The sequence below is a fragment of the Hyaena hyaena genome, unplaced genomic scaffold (assembly GCF_003009895.1).
Source record: "Hyaena hyaena isolate Hyena2069 unplaced genomic scaffold, ASM300989v1 scaffold_30, whole genome shotgun sequence".
NCBI classification, from domain to species: Eukaryota; Metazoa; Chordata; class Mammalia; order Carnivora; family Hyaenidae; genus Hyaena; species Hyaena hyaena.
Genome location: NW_024080662.1, coordinates 316,014 through 334,853, shown reverse-complemented (window position 1 = coordinate 334,853; position 18,840 = coordinate 316,014). Strand labels below are relative to the sequence as shown.

Sequence of the window (18,840 nt, the reverse complement as noted above, 5' to 3'; positions counted from 1 at the left end):
TCTGTGGATGTAGATCCACGGCTGAGGGGAGGTGCTGCTTCAGAGTAGCTCCTCCAGGCAGGCCCCAGGCCTGCACCTCTAGCTTGATACTTCTCCCTATCCCCACTACTTCTTAAGATTGGCCTATCAGGTCTTCAGGATGGGACTGGCCAGAGCGGACAGTCACTCAGGACCTTGGTTTCCTCATGTGTATGAAAGGACCACAGGAGTAAACAGCAGTAGGCAGTCAGGCGGAGGCCATCATGGAACTGCAGCAGCCAGGGAGATTAACAAAGCTCGAAGCCATTCTTGCCCGTCAGGAGGTGAGGCAGGAGCGGTGGATATGGATTAAGAAAGGCCCCCATAGGTCTAGACTTGGCCTGATACTTCTCAGAGGATGGCCGGTGGACCCAGACATGGTCATCCGAGGTCTCTGTTCCCAGCCCAGCTCTGGTCAGGAAGCCTTCCCTCACCCCAGAGAGAGGATCTTCTTACTTCTTTCTTTAGAAACTCTGCAAGGAAGGTGCTTCACCCAGGTCAGAAACCCACCTCAGGATGACATACCTGATGAGCCACTGATTCTTCCTTATGTCTGACTATAATCTCTCCAGCTTTGCTTGCCCACAAGGTCCCAGAGTTGCTCCCCTTCTACCTGGACACCCAGTCAGAAGTGAGCAGGTCCCCGGCTGTACCCATCAGAGTGACCTGGGCTTCAGAGTGGGGAGACCAGCCATCTCCACATCCTCCCCCATGTACCCCCAGGCACCTATGAATTATTCATCCTGATCAGCCTCATTATGTAAATGAGTTCAGAGCCCAAGCATATGCTCTCTACTCTTCCCCCTCCCTGCCCCCCACAGGACTGGGACAATATGGTGCTGATGGGGGAGGGCAGAGTAGGAGCTTGCGAGACCTTCATCAGTCTCCAGGGGCTCCGGAGGGGGCAGAGTACAGTAGAATCCACACTTTTGTGGCCTGTTCACATCAGGAGTAGGCCAGGGCTTGGGGGGAGGGGGGCTGGGGTACCAGGAGGGGGCATAGCTTAGGAGTATCTGGCTAAGCATGGGGGTAGGGATGACATGCGAGCACCAGGCCACAGCAGGAGCTCCCACTGTGTCCTGGGCCTGGGCTTAGATCAGGAAACATGATAGGGTCTTCGCAGATAGCCCCCACATCCCACCTAGGTGTGCCATGGTTTCTAACCTGTAAGTGAGCCCCAGTCTGCACCTAGCCATGCCCACATGAGGTTGTGGTGAGGTCAAGAGGAAGAAAGTGCCAAGTCAAGGAAAATGCTCCCAAATGCCACTGTCTGCAGTTTCTGGACTCTTGCAGCTGCCAGCTCTTGTGGCACCCAGCTTCTGGGAGTGGGGCAGCCTCTAGGACTGGGGTAGGGGGAGAGGGCAGCCACGCAGGGGAAGAAAGCCAAGGGGGCCCAGATGCCAGGACACCCCAGCTGTAGGGTGTTTGGGGGTAGCACGGAATCAGCTCAGGGAGGCCTGGGGAGGCCACTGGGGAAGGAAGCTGTTGGCTTGGGAGAGCTGGTGCCAGGATCCCCGGGAGTGTCTTCAGTTGGGTCAGGGCTCTGCTGCCAGCATGCCCCTGACCTGTCAGAGCTGAGCATGGGCTGGGCACATGGACCCTTTCATATGCATTTGAAGGAGAGCCATGGTTATTCAGTCAGATTTGGGGCAGGTTGTAGGGGGTGGGGAGGCTGACTGCCTCCCACTCCCGTGGCATTGTCCTTTTCCTCTAGAATTCTTCACCTGCTTCCCTGCCGCCCACCTCACCAGAATGTCCAGTGCCAAGAAGCAGCCCCAGAGCTGTCAGAGGGAAGTAAGAGGTAGCAGTGAGAAAAAACTGGAGCAGGACAGAGAGCTGCTGGAGAGCTGGCAGCCATCGGTAGCAGAGGGATGCCAGGAGGAGCCAGCCAGGAACGCCAGGTCAGCACTTCTCTGCCTGCGGCCAGGCTGGCCACAGCTACCCCAAGCATGGCCCCAGCTTTAGCCCAGCTCCCCACTCCCCCAGGCTCATCCTGCCCACCCTTCCAACCAGAGGGGGAGCAGCACCCTGGGACAGGAGTCAGGAGCCGCAGCCCAAGCCGCAGGTCTGCCAGAGCCGGCTGCATGACTCTGATTATGGCTGGCCAGGTGGGGGTGGGGCAAGATGTGCTCATTGATGAAAGTGTCTGGAATCACTCAACTCCCATCAGAAAGGAAATGACCAACACATCCTAAGAGTGAAAATGATCAGTAAGGGATTCAAATTTCTAGAGAATGGGGTGTATCTATGTCAGCCTATTCACTGCTGTTCTCACCACCTCATCCTCCAGCCAGATCTCCCAGCTACGCCATGGACCAAGAATGAGGATCAGAGAGGGTCCAGGACTCGCCCAGGAGCACACAGTAGGGGTACTGAGCTAGGCTTCAATCTCTGGTTCTCACCAGCCAGGTTTAGACAGAACTGAATCTCATGCATGAAACAAGTGCATTATTTTCTCGCTGACAAACTCTCAGGGTCTGAGTTGCCCATGACTGTAAAATAAACAACGTCCTCACACTAAGAATTCGAAGCACGAAAGATTCTTGACTGGAGATGCATGGCTAACCCCTTATGTGGGGTACATCTTAGGTCACAACACAAAACTTGGAAAGACTTTACATACATTCCAGAGAACTATCATTTCTTCATTAACCTGCATGGCTACACTTGGCAGTGCCCACTTAGAACCTAGTTAGTGCCGGGTGCTATTCCTGAGCATAAATTGACTGTTCCGGAACAGCTTTTCCTACAGCGCCTTCTCTGGAAAGCTCTGCTGGCCTCCAAGTATGGCTGAGTCACTGAGAGTTCACAGGAAGAGTGGGATGGGGGTTACTGCAATTCAAGCCCAGCAATCAGGGCTGGGAGGTTCAGAGAGGTTGGGCCACTAGGGGGAGGACACCCAGCAAACTGGGCTGAGATCTTCATACCTGTATTCCCTCTCCCTGTCATGCTACCACCTTGTTAGCCACCCCTGATCCGTCCATCTGTGTCAGAGGTCCCACATCCACAGCCAGTGTCAACATACTCACTGCCACTCCTATTTCCTGAGTACCTGCTATAAGCCAAGCAGGGGAAAAGGACCAAGGACAAACACCCGCAGTAGCTTCCCCATAGAGGTAACCCCTGCTTATCCCAGTCCTGACCAAGAGGGATGACACGAACAGTGGCATATCTAATCACCGGGCCAAGACCTGGACTCTTGGCTAAACCACCTACGGTAACTCTGTTTACTCTGCTGTTCCTGGGACAACCATCGGCAGGAGAACCCTGTTAATCCCTTGCTCGGCTCTGGTCAGGTGTCCTGGCCCAAGCCTCCAGCAACGAGCTCCCAAAGTCCCACAGGTCCCTAGGAGTCCCCCCAGGCACTCCAAGAGCTCAGCTCTCTGAGCTCTGCACCTCCACATAAAGAGCGACGGCTCAGGAACCTGACAGCGACACATTTTGCAGCCTTCTGGGGGTGACGGATGGCCTGTTCTTCACATCACTATTTCAAACATTAACATAATCTCCGAGGATGAATGTGGTCGCTTGCACCTAATCAATCACCCCTCCTGCCCTGATCCCTCAACTTGCCAAGCACAGGCTTTCAACCAATCTCCTGCTACAGCGCCTTGAGCAGCCAGCACCGCTCTCCACTGTTGTTCGGCCTGGCCATCCCACTCATTGCATGGACAGTCCTCAGCTTCCGTGCACAACCGCATCCTGCACCCTCCAGGGCCTGGCCTCCTGCCTCAGGCACCGCCTCGAACACAGACCTTGCCCACTTAAAAAGCCAAAAGCCCAACATCCCAACATCAGAGCTCACTGGATACTGCTCAGCACCAGGAAGAGCAAGCCAAGACCTGGAGGAGCCACTGCTTTTCTAGTTGTTTCCCTACCTGCCCCATGGGCCCAGCAGTGTTCCACCATGCCAAACCTTCCTCACTCCTTATTTCTGAAGCCCTCCTCCCATTCCCACTTGGAAAAGGGTGTCTGAGCAGAAAGCAAAGGGCACCAGGCTTACCTCACGGAGCTGCTGGACGCCCCCAAAAATCCGCATCACACCATCGATCTCTTGCTCCAGGCGCCGGGCCCAGTGCTGCATCCTGTGTGCAGAGAGGAGAAAGGTGTCAGAAGGGCCCCCACCCCTTGCAGTGCTGGGACAGCCCAGGGCCAACTGACCTGGGGCATGACCAGTAGCAGCCACTCTTTCAGAACCCAATTTGCACTAGAGGAGAAACAGAGGCTAGGAAGCAGAGTGAGCCTAGGATTCCTTTTGAAGTCTAGACCTGGTGGCCCAGGCTCTCCTCACGTACTGTTGGACAGCCGGGGAGGAGAGCAGATTGTAGTTTAAATGCACCGAGGGAGTCCAGCAGCTCCAAGAAGCCTGCAGGGAGACTATTTTTCACTGTGAAGAGCCAGCCCTTGATGTTGCTGCTCTGAACATAGGGACTCTGGACACCAGGGAAGAGGGGGACATGAGTGAGCCACGTGGGGGCTGCTGGATCTCAGAGCCTCCTATCCCCAAGGCGGGTGGGTCCTGAGGAAGGGGAGGGAACAGGAGTCACTGCTGTTACCACCAAGTCATTGTGTAACTAGGGGCAGATGCCTGCCCGCCCCCCCACCTGCGGCCCCCCCCGTAGGCCTCATCTGAGAAGTAGATCTGGAGAACTTGCAGAGGAGACAGCCCTCACCTTTCCAGGACCCAAGCAGACAGATGCTACCCGAAACTCACAGGTACACACCCTGCATGAACTGCCCACCCACAGGTCCAATTCAGACTGCCCCACCCCTTTCTGGGGGCCCAGCGGCCTCATGAGTCTTTCACCTGAGCCAACTGCCTGAGCAGGTCTCCTTCACACTGGTGCTACTATGAACTCACACTAACCCTGTCTGTGTCTGTTTCCTCCTCCAGAAATTGGGAATAATTAGGGCCACCTCGTAGGGTATGAGAAGGACATATGAGAGCAGGTGGTAAAGGGTGTTGCACAGGGATATTTGTGAGTGGACAGGACGGACAGGTGGCTGCATGACCCAGTATTCTCAGCTCACACGCGTGAACAGGAATGGCATCTGGGGAGAGGCTTGGCCCAGGTTCTAACCTGTGACCCTTCCTTCAGACAGTACCAGATCAGGTGAGCAAAATCATACCAGTCCTTGACAAGAGCCAGCCAGAGAGATGTTCTCCACACTTCCAAAGGTGTTCTCTGCTATGACAAAGGGCCTCTGCACTAATGTGTCTGAAAAGGCATCTCAACTTCCTCAGCCCACCAGATGCAGAACAAGGCCCCTCCAGGGAGGACTCATAGGAGGGTTACCACAGAGATTTAAATACACCATGTATTTAAATACATGCTTAAGCACAGCCCACAGGGCAAGATAGGAGTAGGGTGATACCAGCCCCCAGCCTCTAGAGGAGGACCCCAGAAACAATAGCATCCAGGAGATTGCGTCTGGCCCTGGGCCTGCCACCTCCTTTATATTCCCCAGTGCCACTCAGGGCCAGGACTCTGCTAGCTCCCTGAGTCAGAAGAGCTTGAGCTGTCACCCCAGCCCCCTGCCCCACATCCATCTTCAGGCCTGTGGCTGGGGGGCTGGGCCTGTGCCATTGTGTGTGCCCGGGTCGGTTGGCATGGGAACTTGGAGCAGGAGGCGGGCAGATCACTAATTGCAATTTGCCAAGCTGAATGTCAGTACCATGATGGAAAAAAAAATCAACATCAAAAGAAATAGGTATTAGCTTCAGCTTGTTGCTGGCTGAGCCACAGCCTGATGCCCACCTCCATTCCCCATCATAGGGAAAAAACTAACCCCATGCCCAGGAGGAGGCCAAGCTGCAGACCAGGCTACAAAGGGCAATCAGGCATCAGCTGCTAGCCAGGAGGAGGGCAAAGCCCAGCAGAGAATGGAGAGCCTGCTTGGCCCCTGTGCCTGTGTGCCAGGTGCTGATTGCTTGGCCCTGGCTGTGGGTGGACAATGGGGTAGGTGACTGTTTTGTGCTCCTGAGACGGAGCCCGGGGGGGCTAATGTTGAGATGGGTTGCTGCACAGTCCTGTGTCCAGCTAGGTACAAAAATGAGTGAGGTCAAGAAGCTGCTATCCAAAGGGAACCATTAGCTCTGCCCTGGCCCTGACCTCAGCCATTCACTGCTGTAGGGGAAGAATGCCAATCATAATCCTTCCTGGGACTAATATGTACAAGGGCACCCGTTATGTACATGGAGTGGTGCCAGCATGCCACCTGCTCTCTCGCTTCAGTCCTCACAAAGAAGCAAACGTTATCATCCTCAATTTACAGATGAGGAAACTGAGGCACAGGGGCTTTACATGACCAGCCCAAGGTCACCTACACAAGAAGTGGTGAACACAGAACCTGATGCATAGATGTGCTACCGTGGCCAAGGGCCAAGAGTGTACACCTCCTCCCAGCTCTGCATTCAGTATTGTCACTTTAAGAACTTGAAATTGGCCGTAGTGGGAATATTTATACTGCAGAAATCGGCAAATGCTACAAATCACAGTTTTTCTCCCCTGGAAAGTGACTTGTAAACATTTACTAGCACACCACTGATTCGGCCCCAGGCTGTTGACTCTTTCCTACTGTATCTATAGGTCTCTCATTCTAGGATTTCACAGATAAGTAAAAGAAAATTAATTGGAAGAACAGACATGGATGCCAAGTTTTTATTTTGTTCAGACAACACATTATTATTATTACAATAACCATCATTTCATCTAAAAAGACTTTCAACACTAAAAGAATTTTAGAAGAGCCAAATCTCAGGATAAAGTTCAAAATCTCCAAAGACACACATACTCTTTCATTCCCTTCCTCTCTCCCACTCTCATTCATTCTCATACATGTACATGCACACTCACACGCTCACAGGTACACACACACAATCTTCCCACTTCCACTTCCAGGCTAAACAGCTCTAGGCTCTGCTGTAGGCCACAGAGACTGGTCCACCCATGACACATCAGGACACACACATCCTCCTGGGATCTAGGGGTGGCTCTAGCCTTGGTCTGGCACCCTGGGCCTGATGGACAGACCCCAGGCCCCAGCTGCACAATGCCAGGGAAAACAAGTTACTCCAATCATTCACCTAAACCAAACTCAATTAGGAAGACAGTATATGTGTCTCAGTATTAAAAAGAACATGCTAGATAAATCACCACACTGTCACAGAGATGAGATTCTGTGGGTTCCAGGATTTGGCTGGGGTACCAGTGCTGGCTCCAAAGGGTAACACATGGGACTAAGGAAGCCAGGAGTCAACTATGCACCTACAGAGTTCCTGTCTGAAGTCTGGAGAAACCACCCACCAAGCAGAGGCTAATCCTGGCCAGACAGTCATACTACTGGCAGAATGGCATGGGGGCTTTGGAAGTATGGGGGATATATCAGGATTCATGGACCCACTGGGTCAAAGGCAAGCTGACCGACTCTTGTCTGGGCTCCTTTCAGCCTGGGTCCAGGTACCTAGCTCTGCAATACCTCCCTGGTCAGGCAGTGTGCCCATGGGTCACCCTCCCAACAGGGTAGGCCCACCTGCTGCCTCCCTACATCCTTGTGATTTTCCATGCTCTTCATCGAGATGACACTGCTTATCTCCAAGTGTCTCTAAGTGCCAAATTAGCAAGACAGGGAGGAGAGAGAGTGTCTGGAAGAAGGCACGTGCAGTCAGGGGCTGCAGCCCTCAGGATGACTGGCATGAGCAGGAGAGGGAGAGGCTGAGGACAGAGCCTTGTATCCCTGTAACCTCCATCTGCCTGAACCCAGATTGGTGCAGGCACTGGGGCCCCCATTCTATAAGCTAAAAAAACTGAGCCCCTGGCAAGGATGGGTGCAGGGCCACATACTTAGAGAGAAGCCAGACCTGTCCTCCTGGCTCCATGAGCTCCTCAACCCCACCCTTCCAGGACAAGGCAGCTTCTGGACAGTCTTGTGCACCAGTGGCTGGCTGTGTGACCTTGGGGGAGGGGGAGGATTGAGCTCCCTTCAAATCTCAGCATTCTGGTCTGTAAATAGGGGAGATGACTGGCTGAATAGTGTCAATGGCCAAATCCACGAGGCAGCCTTGATGTGTTATACTTACCAGGCACTCCTGGGGGCTAGAAGCCCATCCAATACAGCCCCCAGTGTTCATGAAATCTCCTAGGAATGCCCACATTTGGGGAGAGGGATGTGGAGGGAGGGAGTATGGAAAGGGTTCCCCTAATGGCTGAGAGAGGGCGGGAGTGGGCAAAGGGCAGAGGTATACTCTTCCCAGGCCCAGCAGGCTGAGGGCAGGCTGAAGGCAGCCCAACGGGAGGAAGACCCGAGGTGCTGCAGGACAACAGGCCTTGCTCTCCAGGGCATGCTTCAGAACTAAGGGGAATAAGTGAAAGAAGAGGCCTTGTCACGATCAGGCAAGGGAGCAAGGTCATCCACATGTAGGGTGAGGAGCTGGGGCTGAGGGCCCCCCTTCAGCAGGCAGAACCATCGAGGGGACCAGCTAGAACCTGGGGAGGCCCTGGTCAAACACAGAGCCCGCCCCGGGGACCCTCCAGCTCTGAGCTGCACAGGCTCCCCCAGAGGGGAGGGGCAGGGCAGGAGGAAGGGTAGGAGAAGCCCAGAGAAGGGGAGAGGGGGAGAGGGATGAAGGGAAAAAGGGAAAGAGCCTATGTGCAGATGCAGCAGCACAGATTAAACTGTTGCCAGTTGTTAATTTTATACACAAAGTTGTTGATCAGAATGTGATTTAATTGTACAGTATAATCCAGGCTTTTGGAATAAATTATGCAGAAAACTCATCTATAATTAAACAAATCAAAAAACCAGAGACAGGTGACACTGCAGGCTTACCCTCAGAGGGCATGGGTGGGTGTGGGTGGCTGGACCCTGCAGAAGGGCAAGGAGGGAAGGAGCCAGGATTTGTTCCAGAGCAGACAGGAGCAGGTCCAGGGAGGCCAAGGCCTAGCAGGCATCTCAGTGGGCGTCCTTACCACTGCTCTGGAGGGATTTTCCTATCAAAGCCCAGCTGTAGGCTGCCTCCACCAGGCAGCTACCTGGATAAACCTGGTTCCACCAGAGACCTATGAGCAATCTACTGTCCTCCCACTAGCTCAGCAAAGCAGCCATCATGTTGGGGTCGGGGGGATATGGGGGGTGCCGAGGGTGGAACTGTAGGTGAAGTGGGAGGGGCAGGTGGCAGAACAGAGGACTAGGCTGGGGCAGGTGAGGGGTGTGGGGGAGCAGGCGCAGTGGAGGCCACTTGCTGCTAAGGGCATGTGAACCAAACTTGGCAGTGGTGGCAGCCCACAGGTCTCCTGCTTCTCTCATGACAGGCTGGCCAATTATTCTCCCAGCTCTGGGGGAGGCGATGATTTAAAATAAATTGCTATTTAATTATTCTGATTATATTTCAGCTGGCCTGCCACCTCCCACCTCGGTGCCTTCGCAGTCTTCTGAAGGGGAAGGAAGAAGATAGGGCAGGAGAAGGGTAGTAAGAGAAAGCCAGATGGAGAGATACAGACATGAACAGAATCCAAGAGAGGTGGGCTAGAGGGCCTGTGTCAGGCTGACCCTGGCCCAGGGAAAGATAACTGGTGAGTGGGCAAGGGGGCCACTCCCACATTCTGGCCTAGAGAGGGTGTCGGTCCCCCAACAGCCACCCAAAGCTCAGAGAGCAGCTGAAGCAGAGCATCAGCCATGGCCAGCCCTCCCCCCTAGACCACAGCCTTGCTGTAAATAGCAGAAAGCTCAAGGCTGCACCCCAGGATTGTGGCATCTCCAGAGCCACCTCTACCAGGGAGTCCTCCCTGACCACCGGGGCGAATGTCTCTCTCCACCTAGACTGAGTGCCAGGATCCAGCCCTGGCTCTTCCAAAGCCTTGAGCCAGATGTGTCCTTTTAGGCCTCAGTTTTCCCATCTGGAAAATGGAGATAAAGCTTACCACCTGTCTACTCTCAGCACCCAACGAAGAGGAAGGTGGAAACCAGGGCCCCATGGAAGGAATGTCAGCAGTGACGACTCCTCCACACACTCGTGTGTACAGACCCTCAGTCCAATCTTCTTCCTCAGCCCTGCAGTTCACCAAGCATGGGACGGCTGGACCTCTTCCTTAGACTGAGGCCTCCAGGTGGGCTGCAACCCCTCCCTGCACTGCCCTGAAGAACTTGAAACAGGCATAGCCCGTTGGGAAGGGCAGGGTCTCCTGTGATCAGAGCAACCTTCCCTTTGTCTACTCAGGAGAGAAGACGCTTGGGCTTCAAAGGCCTTTTTCAGGACTCAAAGCCCAGTGTATCACCCCTGACCCTGATTTGATCGCAGCCTCCCAAGGACGGCAGAGGGCAAAAGTCTAGCCAAGGTCCTTCGCTCCTCACTGAGAGAACAACTGGGCCCAGCTACTCCTGGCCAAGGGCATGAGAGTGCCTACAGATATGTAGGCCAGTCAGCACAGGGTGCTGTGGGGTGAATGGGGAGCATGCTGGATCAACTGATTCATGGTGGAATGAGGCTCCCCAGCCAGCCACCCACCCGTTCAATAGGTAAACTGAGGCAAAGGACTCAAATAAACTGGCCCATCTTCAACTGATTTGTGATTCAGTTAAAGAAACGCCTATAGTGTGAGCAACATAGTACCCATCCCCCTATGCCGTCCCCATCCCGCCCATCCCCAAGCACACAGGGACAAAGGCAGCCCACTTATCACAAGCGATTCTCAGAGACCCAGGGGAGCTGAGGAGGGGCTGGTGCTGCCGAAGCTTGAATTAGTCCAAATCCATTGGCCTCGACTATGTGTGTCTTGGGACCCTGCCCAAATACTGCTCCTTAATGAGGTTATTAATTACGGGCTGTCCCTTCCCTATCTTTCCTGGGGAAAGAGCTTTTCCTTCTAGTTGGCTCTCAGCTAGAAGGCAGTGAGACTGCCTCCCCCCATTAGACTAACAGTGAGCAATCATCCAGCTTTAATTAGGGCGCTGAGTCCAGCCCAGTATTTACTCCTAACAGCCTGAGTGGGGGGAGGGCAGGAGAAGACCTGGACCCTGGGAGCAGCATGGTCCTGGGCTGGGAGAGCCAGGCAGCCCACTTGGCTCAGTGAAGGATGGAGAGTGTCTGGGCTCACATAGCAAATGGTCACAGACCTAGGCCTCACTCCCCACCATCAGTGCAGGATTAAGGCCTATAGGGGCAGCAGCAGTTAGAAAGGACCCATATGAGGCAGGCCTCAGCCAGGGTTCTCAGCTGGCTGAGAAGGGGGGAAAGAGGTTCCCCAGGAGTGGTTATGAAAGCATGGAGGGTCACCTGAGCCTGACTTCAGTTTCTGCCATGGTTAGCTGTGTGACCTTGGTAACATCCTTTCATCTCTGGGAGTGAGGTGGTTGTCACACCCACAGTCACAGAGTTCCTGAGCAGGACCCTCCTCACCATGCCTGGTCTGGGGTTTTCCCGCAGTAGAGAAAAGCCCCTAAGGGGGACAGCTCCAGGTTCCATGGGAGCAGCCCTTGCAGTACTAGAAGAGTGGCCGGGGAGGGTACTGAGGGGCAGGGGAGGCAGGGGGACCCAGGCCAGAGCTCAGGTTGGAGGGCCTTGGTGATGGCCTGGGTGGGAAGGACCTCTGGGGCCGTCTTTCCCCCAGCCCCTGTTGTGTGGCCCTGCTCTGTGGCCCACATCCTCCGCTGTAGTTAGCCTCTCCAGATCTCCATTTCTCTCTCTTTGCCCAAGGAGGAGTGGCCTGAGGCCTCCACAGGCCATCTGGGGATTCATTTCCCAAGGGCTCTAATTGGGGTCTTCCTTCCTGGGGCCTGTGCCTGTGAGTCAGGCATCACAACGGTGACAGGCCAGGGCTCTCACTGCACTGCCTCCTGCCTCAATTCATCTTCAAGGCAGTCATTCAACCCCACTCCCCAGAGGGCAAAACTGAGGCACAGAGTAAGAGTGATGTGCCAAAGGTCACATAGCTGATGAATGCCAATCAGGATGACACACACCTCTCCTTGGGACCCCAGCTCTCAAATGCCGGCATGCCATGGCCACCTGGATGTCTAACAGGCCTCTCAAACTGAATGGATTCAAAACCGATTCCCTGACCTCCCTCTGCATCCTTACTCTCCCTTCTCCCCCTCACCGCCTACTTCCCTTGGCTCAGCTGACGGCAGCTCCCTGTGTTCAGGCCCAAAGCCTCAGGGTGACCTGGAACCAGCTTTCTCTCTATCAGCAAGTCCTGTTCACTTGTACAAAGTGTCCAAATCTGCCCACTGCCTACCACATCCCTGGCCCACAGCCCGCCCCAGGCTGCCACCATCTCTCTAGGACACGTGCAGTCGTCAGCTCACTGGTCTTCAGCTTCTGCCCTCACTCCCACCTCCCCTGGTCTATTCACCTCTATGCGCAGCAAGAGTATCCTGTTGGGATTATGTCCTTCCTCTGTCATGCTGTAGCTCCATGCCACCACAGGAAGGGCAAAGTCTGTCCGGTGGCCATCCACCCAGAGGCATCCTTGCCCTTGCTCCTCAGGCCATACTGGCCTCCTCACTGGGGCTTGAATAGACTCCTGTACTCTATGCACAGGCCTTTGCACATGGTGTTCCCCCTGCCTGGATCTGTCTTTCCTCAGAAGTCCAGGAGGTCCCTCTCTCACTGCCTTCAGGTCTCGGTAAACACATCAACCGCTTGGCGAGGTCCACTTCTCCACCCCACTTAAAAAAATTTTTTTTAAATGTTTTTATTTATTTCTGAGAGAGAGAGAGAAACAGCGTGAATAGGGGAGGGTCAGAGAGAGAGGGAGACAGAATCTGAAACAGGCTCCAGGCTCTGAGTTAGCTGTCAGCACAGAACCTGATGCGGGGCTCAAACCCTCAAACCGTGAGATCACGACCTGAGTGGAAGTTGGATGCTCAACCGACTAAGCCACCCAGGTGCCCCTTCCCCACCCCACTTTAAGTGGGTCTCCCAAACAGCAACTGATCTCCACATGCTTCCTGGGGCTACTATTTTAGCTAGCATTTCACCAGGCCTCCTCTCTTTTGTCTATAGTCTGCCTCTGCCTGGGGCTATGAGGCCTGAGGGAGGAGGCTCCTGCACTTCAGCCTGGAAGAACAGGCCATTTGCTGAGTGGCCACCCCTCCTCAGAGTCCGGTGCCCTCCCCACTCACTACCGTGCCCTACCCTGCGTGCCACAGGAGCAGGCAGGTGGGCTGGGTAGGAGAAGCCTGCAGGGGCTGGAAGCCTAGTGGCTGCCGCAGGGCTGGACCAGGAGGCCCTCCCTTTCCTTGGCTCCTCTCCGTATGAATTATTAAAGCTCATTTATGATGGGCCTGCCCAGGCCTGTGGCTTCTGTGCATAATTCATGGCTCTCCCAGAAGGGCTGGGCGCTGGAGCAGCCAATTTTTCCAAGAAGCAAAAAGAAAGTGCAGGGAAGGAGTAGCCTAGAAACCTATCTCTGTTTTCTTGTCCCATCTGGGGCAGCCCAGCACCTCTACCCACTCCTGCCCCATGGTGCCTTCTCCTGCATACTTGGATTTTGGTTCCTAGGGCCTGAGTCCATGGGCTTTGTGCAGGCTCACCCACTCTTATCTCTGTGCCTCGGTTTCCCATCTGTGGACAGATGGAGTTGTGGGTTTCAAACTGCAGGGGCAGCAGAATCCTCCACCTCAGCTCCCTTGGTGGGCGACGATCATGGGTCTTCAAGGTACTGACACCCAGATATCATCATTTGTGAATTTCTCAGCAGTCTAGAGCTGGGACGTAGCAATGAACAAGAGTTCAAGAACCAGCTGAGGTCTCGCTAGAATAAAGCAAAGGGTCCTGGCCAAGATCACAGGGTTATCTGCCAGCCACTCTGCTCAGAATCCACTGTCTGCTCCCTAGGCCGGGAGCTACCTGCCCTAGTCACTGGCATAGGTCATGGGCATTTTTGGGTCTGTAGCCCCTGCTTCTCTCCCCAGCATATTCCCCAGGGAGTTGGGCACAATGGGAAGGTGACCCCTACTCAGGCCCATTTAGCAAATGGATAAACTATGGTTAACAAAGCTGACTTTTAGGAGGGGGACATACTGATGCAGGCCCCATATGCCCAGCCCTGTGCTGTGATGGGGGAGGCGCGCCCAAGCTTGGTCTCAAGAAGTGCACAGTAGGGTTGAGGCACCTGGAGAGGTCACCAGGTGGGTCAGGGAGGAACCCAGGAGCTCCAGCCACCTGTCCCTGCCTCACACCAACAGCTAAAGCTTTGTTGGAAGTGGAAACATAGGCTCTATCCATGTGTCACCGACTACTCTAGTCAGATTCTGTGATTCACTCGTCCCCGTCTCCCCTCCTGCACATCCTCCCCACCCCCCAACATGAGTCAAATCCTTGATGAGCCACAAATAGCTGTCCTCTGTGTGCATCCTTGACATGGCCTCCTGCCTTGAGGAGAACAGAGACCCCCCCCCCGACTCAGGGTCCTCTGTTCTTCCTCAGGACAGAGATCCCCCTGTGGAAGCTGGCAGGCCCCTGGAGGACATCCAGGTACAGAGGCGAGGTGGAGCAAAGACCAGAACTCAACATATCAGAGCCAGCTTTGCTCTCTGACCTTGCGTCCCTCCCACCAAGTCACCTCCACTAGAAAGTCTTCCTGGATTTCCCCTACCCCCATCCCCAACCCATAGTCCTTGTTGCACTTTACTGACCCTTGCCTTAAGTTGGGGCTGTAGCCTGGCCCCATCATCCAGCTCCCTTCAGAGCTTAGCTTGCAGTATGGCAACAAAGAGACTTCTGGAAATGCCTTGGGATAGATTTACCCAAATATCCTGCCCTCACCAGGCTGGTGCCCACCCTGTTCATCTCCCTCAGCAGTGGGAGAGAGGCTGCAGGGCAGGGCTGGGAAAGGGCCTCCAACTTCAGCAGGTGGCATAACACCCAGGAAAGGACCAATGACGTGGAGCACCCACTGGATGCTGGATGCTCTGTGTGTGGTTCCCACTGACATCATACAGCATCCTTGGCTAGGTGTGGACCAATCCAGGCCCGCTGAGGATGAAGACTCTGAGGCCCAGGGGGTGAAGCAACACACTCAAGACCACACAGCCAGTCTGTGCTGAAGTGGAATTTGAACCCAGCAAAGTATGGCTCCAGAGCCCAACCTGTGTCTTCTAGGGCCTCCCTAATCTCTCTCTCTCTCTTTTTTTTAATGTTTTTTATTTATCTCTGAGAGAGAGAGAGAGAGAGAGAGAGAGAAAGAGAGGCAGCATGAGCAGGGGAGGGTCAGAGAGAGAGGGAGACACAGAATTGGAAGCAGGCTCCAGGCTCTGAGCTGGCTGTCAGCACAGAGCCTGATGCAGGGCTTGAACCTACGAACTGTGAGATCATGACCTGAGCTGAAGTCAGCCGCTCAGCCGACTGAGCCACCCAGGGGCCCCAGAGGGCCTCCCTAATCTCAAGGTGGATGCCAATGGCCAAGATTTAAAGTAGGAAATAGGGTGCAGATAAGGGCCACTCCTCATTTATGACCTTTTCCAGCTTTGAGAAGGGGCCTGCCCTTCCATTGGAGCCCCTACTGTCTCCCCAATAATTGGGAAGTTCTTCCTTATACCCCACCAGGGCTGTCCTATTATAGGCATGTTGTCTCCACACTGTGGAGCTCAAACCCCCTCCAGTTCCCCCCTTGGGAGTCTAGACTAGGCTGTGGGGAGGGATGCCCACTTCCTCTGGGATTTGCTTCTCGATAGCGCCTAGCTTCTCAGAGCCTCGAAGCCGCATGTAAATCGAATGTGAGTGCTCAACGCGCCTTGACACGCTCTGGGCTGGTTACTCTCAGGTGCTCTGTGGTGAATCCTTTAGCAATGCAAATCCCCTCTGCGGGCTGCGCAGGATCCAGAGCTGCAGCAAGGAGGGGGATTCAGGTGCCACCTTGGCAAGCGGACCTCCTTCTGCTGAGCCCCAGGGAGGTGGTCAGGCCGAGAGGAGTCACTCTGCCTAGTGAGCCCCAGTTGTCCTTGGGGCTGGCTTAAGGAGAGTAGGGCTTATCCCTGACAAAATATTCTGCAGGTTGTTTCCAGCCTTCTGCAAATTCCCCACTAGCTCATGCACTCTCCATTCATTCATTTAGATGGTTACTGGGCCAGGCTGCAGGCTGGGCACTGGGAAGGGAAACAGTGGTGATCAGGGCGAGCCTTGCCCTCAGGAGCTTGGAATTCAAGGAGAACAGACATCAGATATGATCTAGACCCAATGAGTGGAAGGAAGAGGAGTATAGGGTGGGATGCATGCCAAGGAGCCTGACCCAGCCTGGGGCTCTGGCCAGGTGAAGGTGGCACTGCAGAGCTGGTGGGCAGTCCAGATAGAGGGTGCAGCATGCACAAAGCCCAGGAGTGAGGTGAGCTCTGCCCGTGGTGAAGTCCCATGAACACACCCAGACCAGCCATGGGCACCAAGGCTGGCTGCTCTCCCACACGGAGTCCTGCAGAGTTCCAACCTCAGGTACGCGGGGAGCACTTCCATGTGCCAGAGAGTGGAAGGTGCTGGGCTCCCAACAGTGGGGAGATGAGGCGAGCCCTTGTGTCCCCCTTGCACTGACTCGTAGGCCACCCCTGCCGTGGCATCTGACTGATGTTTACTGGCCCAGTCCTCGTGTCCCCAAGGCCCATCTGTGAGAAAGGGGCAGGCTGCTTCCCCCCATTTCTCTGATGAGAAAAGCAGGGTTCAGAGGGGCTGCTCATCAAATTTGTGAATTTTATTTAATACAAGGTTTCCTACTACTTGCCCTGCTAGGAGAGGTGCTTAACACATAGCCCCCAGCCTGTGGGAGCTCTCCATCTGGGAAGAGTAGGCCCTGGGCTGCCTGGGTGTGGAAGGACCCAGGGAAGGTGGGTCCTCTGAGCAGGGGAGAAAGGGGAACATACTGGCAAAGAAGTGCTCGGTTTCCTGGGAACTAATTCCATGTACTCATTCACTCCACAGACTACCCAGTGCCCATTACAACCGGGCCCTGGTGCAGAGCCTCCTGCCCTGGGCGTCCCAATGCTGCCCGGTACTTTGTAACCTCTGTCCTCTGACCCCACCCTCTGAGCCCCCTGGTTGGGGGCAGAAGGGAGCCCTGGGCCTCCACCCAATACACATTAGAAGTGGGGGATAGGGGACACCTGGGTGGCTTAGTCGGTTAAGCGTCCGACTTTCGCTTAGGTCATGATCTCGCGGTTCGTGGGTTCGAGCCCCGCGTCGGGCTCTGTGCTGACTGCCAGCTCAGAGCCTGGAGCCTGTTTCAGTCTGTGACTCCCTCTCTCTCTAACCCTCCCCTGCTCACGCTGTCTCTCTCTCTCTCTCCTAGAAATAAATAAAACATTAAAAAAAAAAAAAAGAAGTGGGGGATAGTATTATTACCTCCATGGCCTAGATGGGGGCGCCACCAATAAGACCTTCCTGCTGCCACTCCAGCCAGAGGCACCAACAAGTGCAAAGCATTCACAAGTTTCCTAGTCTTTTTGACACAGATACTGTCATTAAAACACCATCTCTTGAGTACAGGGGCAGGTGCTCAAAAAGTGTCGGCTAAAAGACTGGACACTCCATCCTCACAGCTACAAAATACAGGAAATATAATCCCATTTTAGAGATTAGGAAACTGAGGCACAAAGTGACTCAAACAAAGTCATAGAGGGGGCTCTCTTTGTAACTCACAGCTTTTCCCCTCTTGGATTCCAGTCCCCCGGACCAGGCTTTCTAGCAGGAAGCAGGTAGGTGCAGCAAGGCCAGCAGAGTCCGTGGCTCTGAGTCCATCCCTCTGGATGCCCCGTGAAGTCTCCACCCCTCTCCATATTAGAGTAATGGCCTCCATACGCCACCAGTCTAGAAATACCCTATGAAATTTATTTCCCCTGGCGCTGGCTCAGCAACCATGTAAATCACCCCACGTCACAGCCTCTAGGCTTGTTCCCTGCCACCCCTCTCCAGCTGCTCTGTGCCAGGGAAGTTAGGGCTGCGGGGCCCCAGTCAGGAGCTGTGCACAGCCCAAGGCATCCTGGGTGCTAGGAGTTACCGTCCAGGCATGTGGCCGCCTGGGGAACATGTCAGCAGCACAGGGATGGACACCATATGGAGCTTCAGGAACTGAGGCTACATCATATGGGTGAGCCCCTCCCCTACCATGCCCCTGCCCCTTGTCCTTGCGCCCCCCCCCCATCAGTGGCTTTCTCTCAAAGTGGGACCAAGTGCTTTCCCCAGGGCCTCCACAGCCCTGACTAGGGGAGGCCCAGGACCACGGGAATGGCAGGGACCCTGAGAAGGCCTGTCAGAACTCCATCTGGAGAATGAGCCCTGCCCCACCTCCCCCACCACTATCAGAGGCAGTGTCTTCCCACCCCTTGGATGCTGCTTGGAGCGCCAGCCATGCATGGTTATCATTTACTCAGCCTCACTTCCATTTCTTCTTCACTGACGGTCTCCCCACAGACTGTGAGCTCCCAGAGAACAGACCCGGCACACAGCTGAGTAGACTTGGGCGGGAAGGGGCAGTCAGGAGGTGGGTCCTGAAACATGGGCAGGCTGTGGAGTGGTCGGCAGGGTGGTTGAGGCAGGAGCAAGTGTCAACACAGAGGAGCCAGGAAGGAGTGGTGCAGCCAGCTGAGGCCCAGTGATCTCCCTGCAACAGGCCATAGACTCTGGCCACTGACCACATGCATAGGCATCTAGGAACAACTGGCTTCCGCAGGTACCACAACCAGAAGACTCCCCAGAACTAGTATGCCAGCCCACACCTCCCCCCTTCCCTGGAAGCCTCAGTACCTTGTGCTGGGAGGGAGTGAGGGGGAGGGGTTTACTTTCCTATCCCTACAGCCACGGTTCTCTACCTGGGCTTACCTGGGTGGCTCTGGAAAAAT

General features: G+C 54.8%; 1 protein-coding gene across 3 annotated transcripts in view; it reads right to left on the bottom strand.

The window, feature by feature from the left end:
* Positions 1-18,840, bottom strand: part of CACNA2D2 (calcium voltage-gated channel auxiliary subunit alpha2delta 2) — a 141,626-nt gene that overhangs the window by 110,255 nt on the left and 12,531 nt on the right. For all 3 annotated transcript variants that reach the window (XM_039228195.1, XM_039228193.1, XM_039228194.1), the window contains exon 2: positions 4,022-4,103. In XM_039228195.1, coding sequence (XP_039084126.1) covers positions 4,022-4,103 — 82 coding nt within the window. The remainder of the gene's footprint in view (positions 1-4,021; positions 4,104-18,840) is intronic.